Source organism: Pteropus alecto, unplaced genomic scaffold (assembly GCF_000325575.1).
Source record: "Pteropus alecto unplaced genomic scaffold, ASM32557v1 scaffold3, whole genome shotgun sequence".
In the NCBI taxonomy this organism is placed as follows: domain Eukaryota; kingdom Metazoa; phylum Chordata; class Mammalia; order Chiroptera; family Pteropodidae; genus Pteropus; species Pteropus alecto.
Genome location: NW_006442484.1, coordinates 65412356 through 65425247, shown reverse-complemented (window position 1 = coordinate 65425247; position 12892 = coordinate 65412356). Strand labels below are relative to the sequence as shown.

General features: G+C 38.0%; 1 protein-coding gene and 1 pseudogene across 5 annotated transcripts in view; both read right to left on the bottom strand.

The window, feature by feature from the left end:
* Positions 1-7212, bottom strand: part of ABI2 (abl interactor 2) — an 85249-nt gene extending 78037 nt beyond the window's left edge. For 2 of the 5 annotated variants that reach the window (XM_015596535.2, XM_015596536.2), the window contains exon 1: positions 6851-7212. In XM_015596535.2, the coding sequence (XP_015452021.1) occupies positions 6851-6967 (117 nt within the window). In that variant the 5' untranslated portion in view covers positions 6968-7212. The remainder of the gene's footprint in view (positions 1-6850) is intronic. The other 3 variants (XM_015596537.2, XM_006921374.3, XM_015596540.2) reach the window with 3 other exon arrangements.
* Positions 7213-9432: 2220 nt separating this feature from the next.
* LOC112470681 lies at positions 9433-9551 on the bottom strand (annotated as a pseudogene).
* Between the last annotated feature and the right edge of the window lie 3341 nt (positions 9552-12892).

The window sequence follows — 12892 nt, the reverse complement described above, 5'->3', positions numbered from 1 at the left end:
CATATATAGTACATGTGTGTATATCAGACTTAAAAGTATAAATACCAAATTTGTATTCAAATGATTAGACAATTTTAAGTTTAATACCTATTTGTATTTTCTAATAATTTTTCAATAATGATCATGTATTCTATGATTTTTTTAAATCTAAATTTCAAATCTTTACATCATTTTAATAATTAATTTTTATGAAACTGGTAACAGTCATGATTCTATAATCTCCTTATAAATTTTAAGGTAAATTCGTAATTTCTGTTCTGAGCAAATCCATATTATTGGATGATTTTGCTCTTGATCCAAATAATGGACAATGGAATTTTACTATGTATCTATGAATTATTGCTCACAAAAAGCAACAATAAAAAAAAGTAAATATGAACAAATTGGTTTTTCAGATTTACTTAACAATAAATTGATTTCATCTACCAAAATATTAAAGCAACTCATATCATAAAGTTCTATTTGTAAAAATGTAGATTCCAAGTTAATTAAAACATTTTTTTTAATTTCTGGCAACTTCCTAGATTAGGCATCAATGTTTATATTAATGAGTGGGAAAAAAAAGAAACATAAGTTTTACATGTATCTCAAAAAAAAAAAAAAATCCTTAATGCTTAAACTCTGTGCTTGCCTCCTCCCATGACCACCTCAAAATTACAGACCACCACCATCGAGAATTGTCTGAAGTCTAGCTGAACAGAAGTCCTGTAACTAAGGGCATAGAGAAGAAGCCACCTCAAAACTGGTAGGAGGGGCAGAGATGTGGAATGGACTGGGTCCACACCCATATGTGACAGTTAAAAACTGAAAGAACTATTTCAGCTGTGGAGGTCTTCCCTTGAGGAGTGAGTCCCAGCCCCACACCAGGCTCCCCAGCCCAAGGTTCCAGGGCTAGGAAGAGAAATCCCCATAATTTCTGGCTATGAAAACCAGCGGAGATTGTGGCTGCGTGAGAGGGCTGTTGGAGTCCCAAGCATTCTCTTAAAGGACCCATGCATACATTTACTCACTGATGGACTCACTTGCTGAACTCCAGCACTGGGGCAGCAGCTTGAAAGATGCCAGGGACATACAGGAAAAAATTGAATTGTATGGCTTCAGGGAGAGGGTTGGAGGGGCAGCAATGGTGGTAGAAGTGCTGTCTCCAAGACAGCAGTGCTGATATAAGTCATTGCTCCTTTATTGAGCCCTCCAACCACCCAGCCTGCACATGCAGATGAGCACCATGTCTGAGTCTCCATCAACATAGCTAACACATTTTCACCATGCCTGGTAATTCCTTGAGACCCCAACTTGCAGACCCACCCAAGCCATTTCCAGTGGCTTTTCCATACAAACAGCCTGTCTTGGCTCATGCTGTTGCACTTCTAAAATCTCCCAATGATTCACGAACCCCAACCAAGTAGCATTTGGCCTTGGCATGCCCCATACCTCTTGCTAAACAGCTCTAAGCCTGGCACTAGGAGCAGCCAACCTGAGTTTGCAGCTTAGCCTCTCCCAAGCACCTCCAAGCCCAGCACAAGTGGCAATCATCTGCATATCACTTTATAGCTCATACCAAGTATCCCCAGGCATGGCACAGGCAGCGGCTTTCTTGGCCTGCAACAGAGCCCCTCCTAAGAAGCCTCAGAACCAACACACCCAGTGGCCAGCTTCAGACCAGCCAGAGCACCACCTAACGACCTCCACAAACAACACAGCCAAAGGGCAGACCCGGCAGGCACTAAAGCCCCGCTAAAGTGAATCCTGCTCTGTAAGGTTAATCCCTGCTCAACAGCTCCTGCACTGTAGTAATGGCCAGTCCTCACAACCAATCAGCCCGAGGGTCGATTCCTCCACTGATATGTCAATAGCAATCAAGGCTCAACTACAATAGAAGGGCACACACTGCCCACACAAGGGGCACACCTGGAGCACTTGACTCAGGTGACCAGGGAGACTGAACCACTGGGCATCACAGAACATCTATTACAAAAAGCTACTCTGAGATCAAGAGACATAGCAGCTCTACAGCTCTACCTAACATGTAAAACAAACACAGGGAGGCAGCCAAAATGAGGAGACAAAGAAACATGCCCAAATGAAAGATCAGAACAAAGCTTAAGAAAAAGAATTAAACAAAATGGAGACAAGCAACCTACCAGATGCAGAATTCAAAATGCTGGTTGTAATGATGCTCAGTGATCTCAGTGAGAACTTCAACAAAGAAATAAGAAGCAAAAAAATGGTAATAGGAAACAGAAAAACGAACCAGTCAGAAGTGAAGACTACATTAGAGGGAATCAATAGATTAAATGTAGAGGATCGAATCAGCAATTTAGAAGATAAGGTAGCAAAACCCACCCAATCAGAACAGCAACAAGAAAAAAAAAATGAGGATAATTTAAGGGGCCTCTGGGACAACACCAAGTGTAACAACATTCACATCATAGCGGTACCAGAAAGAGAGTAAGAACTTGAAAACCTATTTAAAGAAATAATGACAAAAAACTTTCCTAACCTGGCAAAGGAAATAGATATAACAAGCCCAGGAAGCACAGAGAGTTCCAAAGAGGCCCACAACAAGACATCATAATTAAAATGGCAAAGGTTAAAGACAAAGAGAGATTTTAAAAGCAGCAATAGAAAAGCAGTTATCTACAAGGGAGCTCCCATAAGACTGTCAGCCAATTTCATAACAGAAACTTCACAGGCCAGAAGGATTGACACAAAATATTCAAAGTGATGAAAAGCAAGGAATTACAACAAGTGACGCTATATTTAGAATTTAAAGACAGATAAAAAGCTTCCCAGAAAAGAAAAAGCTAAAGTTGTTCATCGCCACCAAACCAGTATTACAAGAAATGTTAAATGGGCTGTTTTAAGAAAAAAAAATTCAAAAATACAAATAATAAAATGACAATAACTACATATCTATCAACATTACTCTAAATGTGAACAGATTAAATGCTCCAATCAAAAGACACAGGGTGGCTGAATGGATAAGAAAACAAGACTCTAACATACATATGCTGCCTACAAGAGACTCACTTTAGATTGAAAGACATACACAGACTGAAAGTAAAGGGATAGAAAAAGATATTTCATCGAAATGGAAACAAACGAAAAGCTGGGATAGCAATATTTGTACTAGAAAAAACAGACTTTAAAATAAAGGCTATATATAACAAGAGACAAGGAAGGACCCAGCAATTCCACTTCTGGGTATTTATCTAAAGAAAACTCAAAACACTTATTCAAAAAGACATATGCATACATATGTTCATTGCAGCACTATTTATACTGCAGTCAAAATATGGAGGCAATCTAAGAGTCCATCAATAGATGAATGAATAAAGAAGTTGTACATATATACAGTGTAACAGCACTCAGCCATAAAAAAGAATGAAATATTTCCTTCTGCAACAACATGGATAAACCTAGAGGGATTATGCTCAGTGAGATAAGTCAGAGAAATACAAATACCATACGATTTCACTTAGATGTGGAATCTAAAAAACAAACCAACAAAGAAAAGAGAAACAAATTCATAGATAGAAAACATTTTGATGGTTGCCAGATGAGACGGGGGTTAGGGGAATGGGTGAAGGAGTGAAGAAACTGAGAGGTACAAATTGGTAGTTACAAAATCGTCATGGAGATGTAAACCATAGCATAAGCAAGAGAGACCATAACATTGTAATAATTATGTATGGTGTCAGGTACTAGATTTATCAGGTGAGCACCTCATAAGTTATATAAATGTCTAATTCTATGTTATATACCTGAAACTAATATTGTATGTCAACTGTAATTGAAAAATAAAAAAATTTAAAAAAATTCTTAACAATTACTAAGTTCTTTTTTATAGGCAAGAAATAAAGAACACTAATCTGGTAAACATCAGCAAGTTGTAGTTATAATTATCATCACATTTTAGAAAAATATTTTGACTTTTTTTCTACAGGTTGAAATAATAAAACAAAAATCATCTAAATTTTTACTAAAGATGATTTTTAAGTTTCTAATGTTACCTACGTTAGTAACCTGGAAAACTACTTACAACCCTGCTCTGCTCTATCTGTAGGTTTTGTGTGTAGGTTCATACTGGCAATGTCTGACCACTCCTACTGGGGATAATATATCGGAAGGATATTTTTACGACAGAAAATTTAAACAGTACTATTGTTTTCAGAAGGACAGTGCAATCATTTTCCCTCCTTTGCTCAATTTCATAGAACATAATCCAAATTTAGAATATTCTTATTTATCTTAATTTCTGGATAGTCCTATGCATAAAACCAGCTATTTAACACTGAGCAAAGAACCTTACCTTTTGTTACATATGATCAACAAATCTGTCCTTTTTCTGCTTTACAAGCAAAAATTATATATTTCCACAAGATAAAATGAGTGTTTGATTAGTTAACTTGAGCTGGATATTAGGGTATAATGCTATATAATAAGGCTAAATTGACCGTCTGGTCACTGATCCCACCAGTTAACTTCATCTATGGCAGGGTCACAGGCAGCATCAAAACCTTTGCTGGTCAGTTCTTTGGACTGCAAGGAAAGCCAGCCAAATGTGCAGCTAAGTCAGCACAAATCACTATCACCATGTTCTGTTTATCAACTTTACTATAAACAAATCATGTAAGAGCTGGAATCTGGGAGAGAAAACCAATAATATACTCACCGGATCATAAAACATGATAATCTAAAAGGTAGAAATGTAAAATCTATTTTAGATGCTAAATCGAATAAATATTTTAAAATCCAAATCCATTTCTATTAATCAATATTTATATTCTGAATTTTAAAATGCCACCACAATAAATTTTGAGTCCCAATGCTAAGACAAATGGTGGCAGTAACATTCTTTTCAACTAGAGGAAATGTACAAAATACATAAAAAGACAACGATTGCCAATCCCTTTAACCTGTCAGCTTTATTAATCCAAATACTTTTTTTACCTTTACGTTACAATTGTAATCTAAGAGGAACTATACCTTGAAATACAACAAAAATTACCTTCCAAAGAGAGACAAATCTGTTTCTTTACTTACTGGTAATAAATGTAAGACAATCACTTTTACACCCTCAATTTCTCTTCTGACCTTTAATTCTTTCCAGTAATACGCTGCACAAGGCAATGGAATCACTTTAGTCCTTTAGATTTGCCTCTTCTAGAGAATGTGAATTCCCTGAGACAGCATAGCTTCTTTCAGTCCTTCTCACCTGCAGTCCATTACACAGTATAAACTAACACACTACATGGTTTTCATTTGCTCTCTCCTATATGCAGCTGCTCCTATTAACTGCACTGTGGAATTCTGTAGACACTAGGTGTATCTCATCAACCTTTAACACACTCTGCCAGGCCATAGAAGACTTTTGAATACATTTCGTGGAAAATTGAGCAACTGAACCTTTAAATCTCTCCTACCCCACTCAGCATCAGTAAAGCACCCTACAAATATGGACAACTGTATTTTTCTGTGAATCTTTGACCCAAGATATATTCTTTCTTTTCCTTCTAGCCATACTTTCAACTGCCTCTAAAAGCCTTGGATTCTGTCTGGTTCATTCTCCAACACAAATATTTCCTACACGATAATACAGAGGTCAATATATGTCTAATCAAGTAAAATCTCACAATACCTAATCCTTGATTAACCATGCAATCCTTACAAAACTTATGAATCTATAAATTTTAACACTTTTAAAAATTTTATACTGACTTGAGAATGCTTCCCAATATAGCTAATGTTAATAAGAAGGATGCCAGGAGAAAGAGAGATGAGAGCAGGTTAAAAAAGACCACGGTCAAGAACAATTTAACATACTTTTTCCATTTCCACCTTTGTCTCAAGAGAATTTAATTGGGAAGAAAAAAAAATATAATTCAGAATCAGCCATAAAGAAAACAAAAGATGCTGAATTTGCAAACTGTGAGCTTTAACCTAGTCTTTCAAGTAATTTTTAAATAATTTTTAAAAATCTAGACTCTTGCTTCATCCGAATGCAGCTAAATCTCGTCTCACCCAGTATCCTCCTCCTCCATACATACACATAGCGCTACCACTATGAGTCCCTGTGCCAAACCAACCATCACGGGAAAAATTAAACCATGAGGATCATTTCCTAATTGACTCTGAAAAATAGTCACAATTCTTTTTCCCACAGGAAAATAAATTACCCATTCTAATGGGATGGGGGCGGGATAAGCTTATCATACAGTTTCTCAGTCTCGAAGGGAGGAAAATAGCAATAACTTCCAACAAGAGACAACTGCTCTTTTACTGTATCCCTCGCTAGAACCTAAAAGACAAGCAAAAAAAAAAAAAAACACACACACACAACCCACAAACAACAACAAAAAACAGTCTCGAGGCATTCATATGAATAGAAAACCGAGACACTTCACTTTGCGATAACATAGCCCCTGAAAAATCCTCCAGAGCTTTGGGGGAGGGGGTGCCCCATCAATCGCCCTAACACACCTGCCATATAGGAGAGCAGGATTCTGTCAAAAAGAAAATGCCACTCTCCGCCTCCGCCGCCATCCCGAAAATTGACTGGCAGCAAATGCGGGGGCGACCTAGGGCAGGAGAAGCGAAGAGGCGGGGACACCACACATACACCGCACTATGGACTGATTCATGGCTTTTAAAAATGTTTGAAGGCTACAATTTCCTCCAACCGGAGGAATCTCACCCATTCACCCACCCTGCTCCTCCCCCCACCCACCGCGGGCTCGGCTGGGCCGTGTCCCCGCCGCGGCTTCGGCCCCGCTCCCCCCCCCCCCGTTTTCACGCGCCGCTCGCCAGCCCCAGGCCCCGCGCGCCCAGGCCAGGAGATGCGTCGCACCTGGATGTAGTTGTTCTCGCAGTAATCGGCCACTCGCTCCAGATTCGTGTAACTGTCGAAGAGGGCCCGGCGGCCCCCCGGGATTTCCTCCTCCAGCAGCATCTGCAGCTCCGCCATCTTCACATCCTCCTCCTCCTCATGCAGACCGCAGAGGTAGCGGCAGCGGCAGCGCCAGGGAAACCCAACGCTGGGAGAGGAGGAGCAGCGACGCCAGCGGCAACTCGGGAGGAGCGAGAAACACCCCTCCGCGCACTACAGGGGAGGGGGCAGCAGGAACGGGGGCGGGGCGCGAGCCGACGGACTCCGAGGACGGTCACCGCGGCGACAGCCGGCCGGGGGCGCGCACGCGCGCTCGCCTCTCTCCGCCCCCGGGCGCCTGAAAAAGATTCCCACCCTCGGCCGCCCAGCCCGCCCCTCCCCCACTTCCGGCGTCTCCTAGCGACGACTGGAGTGGGGATGCGCGCGGGAGTCGGACGCGCGGTTAACCCTTCGGCCCCCACAGGTTGCGTGGCTCGGGAAGTCCCCCGCCGGCCTTTGTTCTTCTGACGTGAACGCGCCGCCGGGCCCCGCTGTCCTCTCGCGTGCGCCCTCCGCGACTACCTCGGCTTTATTCTCAACCTGTGGCCGAGCGCTGTGGTCACTGGCCCGAGGGATAATGTCAGCCCACAAAACTTCTGTGCAGCTTTAAGTGCCGCCTTACTTTTCATTTTTCTCCTCATCATTTTTCTCATCTTTTGAACTCACCCATCTTCTTTGGGACAGATAAGTAAATTCCAATTTTCTAATCCTAGATTTCTCGCACTTCGGCTCCCCCACCCCCAACCCCCCAACTTATTTGCCCGCTAAAGCTGTTTTCCCTTGCCAGGTTAGCCTCTGTGCTAACCTGGACCTCAGCTTTTTCTATCTCTCTTCCTTTGACTCCCTTTCTCACAGACAACTTTTTCTTTCATTTCCCTAGTTCTGTCAACTTCGCTGTCGTTTCTTCGTGGATTCAGTAGTTTCGAAAACGGTATTATTGGTACTAATTTCCTTTCTCACAAGACTGTCATATGGATAAAATTAAAGTTTATGTAAAAGCATCTGGAAAAACGTTATATGCCACAAAAATTCAAGGTAGATCATTTTGATTTTGCAGTTTATTCCCAGATGCTGTATCTTTTTTTCCTGAATCTATTCTTCCACACAATGTAATCTTAAAAAACTGAAATTCCTGACAACTGCTGAGATGAAGTCGATGACCTTTACTTATACTATGGAAAGTCAAAGCTGACTACATCCGTAGTGTAGAACAGGATCCATGATCCATGATTTCAACTCTAGTTCTTGCTTTTGTGATCTTGTTCCTCTTACAGTGATCCCTTTTGTTCCCAGATGATAAGGAAACTACATTATTCTTTCTCAAAATATTTTAATGCCATGCCATTACAGATTTCTGGAGCAATCTCTGATATTATATTGGTTTATGAAAAACATTAGCAAATTGTTGAGTTTTCACCGTGGAACCAAATTAAAAGACGTTGATCCAGTCTAACTAGTTTTATTCTTAACCACTTTAAACCTCTTCTGTGTTAGTGGTTCTCAAACTTAAGTGTGAGGGGCTTATTAAAAATGAAAGCTGTAGGGTCACTCTCCAGAGATTCATTAGAGAGCAGTAGTGATGGAATGGGGTACTTAAATGGCACACAAATTTGCTTCGGGGAATAAGACACTTATGAATAATCAAGTGAATAAAACATAGATAAAGCCTAACATTCTTTCAAATACTGCTTAACAATTACCTCAAAAAACAAATCTTGTGGGATAATTTCACTGCGTGAAGATTCTAGTACTTTCTCAAATCAATTTTGAAAACCTCTTTGGATTTTGGCTTTCACATCTGAGAAATCAAAAGGTTAAACTCAGGTCAGTTCTCAAAATTCACTGTGGAATGGAATTACCAGGAGGGTTTTGGAAACGAGGAGTGGACTGCTAGGTTCCGCCCCCCGAATTTCTGATTCAGATGCATAGCCCTATTTCTAATGAGTGTCCAGGTGATGCAGATGAAACTGCCTTGGCTCAGATGGTATGTGACTCCAATTTCTGGCAGCTGGGAATCTCCACTAAGAGGGGAGCTTTAACACTCAGCAGAATCTAAGGACCCAAGGACATGGATAGACACTTCTGCTGCCACCAAGACAATATAAGCAAAAGGGAAGACAAACCACAAGATCTATAAAAATACATATATTATGTGTATATATTATCTGAGTGGTGAATTGTGGAGTGTTTTGTTTTTGCTCAATTTTCTAAAATGAACATGTATTATTTTTCAAGTATGGTCTCCCCAAATCGGAGAGAATACTTTTATTAATGCAGCCCAAGATAACATTTTTAAGCAGTTTTATCATCAGCTTGATTCAAAGTAAGCATTAAAACTTCCTATACTTTTTTACATATTAACCCAGTCATGCCAAATACAGTTGATTTTTATTTTTTTTATTTTTTATTTTATTTTATTTCTTTTCAGGCGAGGCAACCTTTGGTTGACCTCACGGATTGCAAGAAACTTGTCATTTTATAATCCCTTTTTTTTTTTTTTTAAACGCCTACAGCTCCTGGTCTTCCTAGGTGGTCTCCCATCCAAGTACTAACCAGGCCTGCCCCTGCTTAGCTTAGGAGATCAGACAGGATCGGGCTTGTTCAGGGTGGCATGGCTGTAGACTTTTTTTTTAATTTATTTTTTTTTAGGTGAGGCAGCCCTTGGCTAACCTCAGATTGCAAGGACCTTGTCAGTTTATAATCCTTTTTTTTTTTTTTTTAATTTTAACTTTTTTACGCGGACAGCACCTGGTCTTCCTAGGTGGTCTCCCATCCAAATACTACTCAGGCCCGACCCAGTTGATTTTTTTAAAAAATCTAATTGCAGTTCTTTATATTTATTTCAAGTAAATTATATCTTAGCTTTGTCCCAAATTTGAATAAGAATGTTGAACAAGTCAAGGCCACTATCAATCAATATCTTAAATTTGGCCAGTTCTGAATGTACCTTAGGCACAGTTATCCAACATTTCATCATCATAGCCACAAGACTAGTGAGAAAGTGTCATTCTTCTGCTGAAATAAAAATGCACTATGTGGAATTCCCCTGATGTATATATATCATGCTAGTAACTCTATTCTTAAATGAGGAAAGTAATATAAAGTTCATAATATAAAGCCTGATAGTGTGGGTCCTAAAGAAATGTTGCATAACTGAATTGTTTATGTTGTTTGTTTTTCAACATCTAGAAGACATACCCACTCACTCCAGACTTTCCTCTCAGATTCTACCTGCACACCACTGATGTGCTAATTATTCATAAACATTGTTTTCATCAACTCTTTGCCCTCAAATTTTCAGTCTCTCTTTTAAATGACATCAACCTATCAACTTTAGTATCCTTAGTAAGAGTGTCAAGTAGTAGTTAATGCTACTGTATTTTCTCATATTTTTAAAATTTGTTAATGAATAGCATATGGTACCTAAATACCAGCTGTTTCATATCCATACAATGGTAGTTTCTATAATATCCCTTTTCTTGGTTATACATTAAATGTTTGGAAACTTATTAAATAAGAAACTCTTAATGTCTTTCTTCTTCATGAAGATACTTTGGACAGTTTTCCTTTTTTACCTTGAGAATTTCAAAACCAGTTTTCTGGCTGCTATATGATTTTATCAGGCAATACTAAATTGGACATATATGTGTATATAATTTTATATATACATATATATTGGATGAATGAAAATGTAGGAGTATATCTTTCAATTAAATTTAAAATAATTCCTTTTTGTGCAATTAAGTTCCCTATTAGAGATATCACACAATACTCAGGAGAAATGCAAGCAGAGTTTTTTATTCAAATAATGACATGGTTAACTGAGTTTCCATTCTCACCTAAAACAAGAAAAATAATTATCAGTGTTTAATATTTTCATAGTATTTATACACGTTTGAGTTTTAATCAGGTTTAAGATAATCGGTAAATTTTAAAATCAAGTATATATATTTTGAACATACTAAATCTTTGAAACCAGTGTTCTGTATATGATCCAAATGGATAGAATCTAAGTTCTATGTTTTTAGGCAAGTTTTATCATCTGAAACTTTGGTTTCAGTTTTAGTGATATAAACTTTGGTCTAAGTTTTAGGAATATTTATTTAATGGATAAAAATGTGCTACACTATTTGTTTAAAAAAGCATTACTGTACAATAGAGCATTCCATGGGTTATAGCTGTATGAATACACATTTTTAAGAAATAAGTTAATTTTTAGTCCCTTTATTATGGAAATTACAAACACACAATATGGAGAATGGTATAATGAATACACAAATACTCATTAGCTATAACAATAGCTATTTTACCTTCTCTTTATTGTTAAAGAATTTTAAAATTATAGTAATCATGACATTTAAACTCTACTTTAGAATATATCTCTAAAAAATAAGGACATTTTGCTATATAACCACGATATTGTGAGCATACCCAACAAAATCAATAATCTCATACTATCCAATACCCAATAAAAAGCATTTTTTTCAACAAGAAATTACTCTTATAAAGAGAAGAAATACCATATACTCAAGATACAACCTGGCAGGATTATATTTAAGTACTTATTATTCTGTAATGATTTCTTGTGAGTCACACCAAAATAACTCCCTTCCCTGTGGGGAAAAAAATTTTTTTAAATAAAACCATGAGTGAACACTGTAAATATGAAATTATTCATAATTTATTTCTTACTGTGCTTTAATACCGTTAGTACCTGTATGCTGAATATTAACTTACCTACAGCATGTATGATTTCCAAAGCTGCCCACTTTTTTATAACAATATGTTTCTTGTCAGTTTCTGTAATATTGCAAAAGGTTATACTTTGACAAGATTGCTAACTAAACACCATAGTGTATGGTATAACTTTCACTTGTGTAGTAAGTACAAGATTGATGAAAATAAGGATATTCTTGAGCACTGATTGGTGTATTGATGAAATGCAATGTAGAAAAGGTTAATAGGAAGAAGTAATTTTATGTAGCCTCTTGGAAAGGAGGACAGAATCATTTTGATATTTCAAAATGGCAGGGAACACTGAATTTAACTACACTTAAAATACATTAGTAGGATTTCTTCATTCCTCCTCCACAGGAATTAACAATATATTTCTCACAGATTTCTGTTAGCAACTTCTATTACCTAAATATCTACCCAGATGAATAAGTGAATAACTCATATCACTGAAATATTTCATAGGATTTTATGATGTTTCAGGGAAAAATACCATTCTACCTTCCTGCGGAAAAATCTTTGGCCAATTTTATTAAAATACAGGAAAATAAGTGTTCCATTGTGCTGGCTGGAAAATTACTGTTTGGCTATCGCCCATGGGAACATAGGCTATCACCCATGGGAACATAACATTCTAACAATAAGCTTTCTGCTTCTGCACCCCCGCTTGCACACCTGACCTGTGAGTTGACAGGTAGTGAATAGGAGAAAAATAGACCTCTGTGTTTAAGACAGAATGAGGAATGGGATTTAGGGCTTAAAAACTCTGTACCTCTACATTTCGGGGCTGCTTAATTTGGGGTTTGCGTACCCCTGGCAGACCCAGCTGGCTGAATAAAGAGCGTGTTTCCTATAACTCACTGATTTCTGGTGGTCCGTGTGTCTTTCGGGGGCTAGCAGTTACAACATACTGACCATACAGTAGAATATTTTCTTTGCCCAATAATTCATTGGGGTATTTTGTAGATTTGAAGATGTATATGTAGGTTGGCTTTTTTGTTTTTCTTGGTTTTTATGGTTGAATAACTTTACAGAAATGGAAAGGGAGTTAGTAAACAAAGCATACCATGCACTTAGTATCTTAGAATTCAAACCGAAATTTAACTAGGTTTCTTGGTTGACAATTAAGTCACCAGTATACCCACTGTTGGAATTCCTGGAATTTTTGCTCAGTAAAGGAACAGTTACAGGTGAGAACCCTACAAGATGAGTAATCCGAAACTTGTTTTT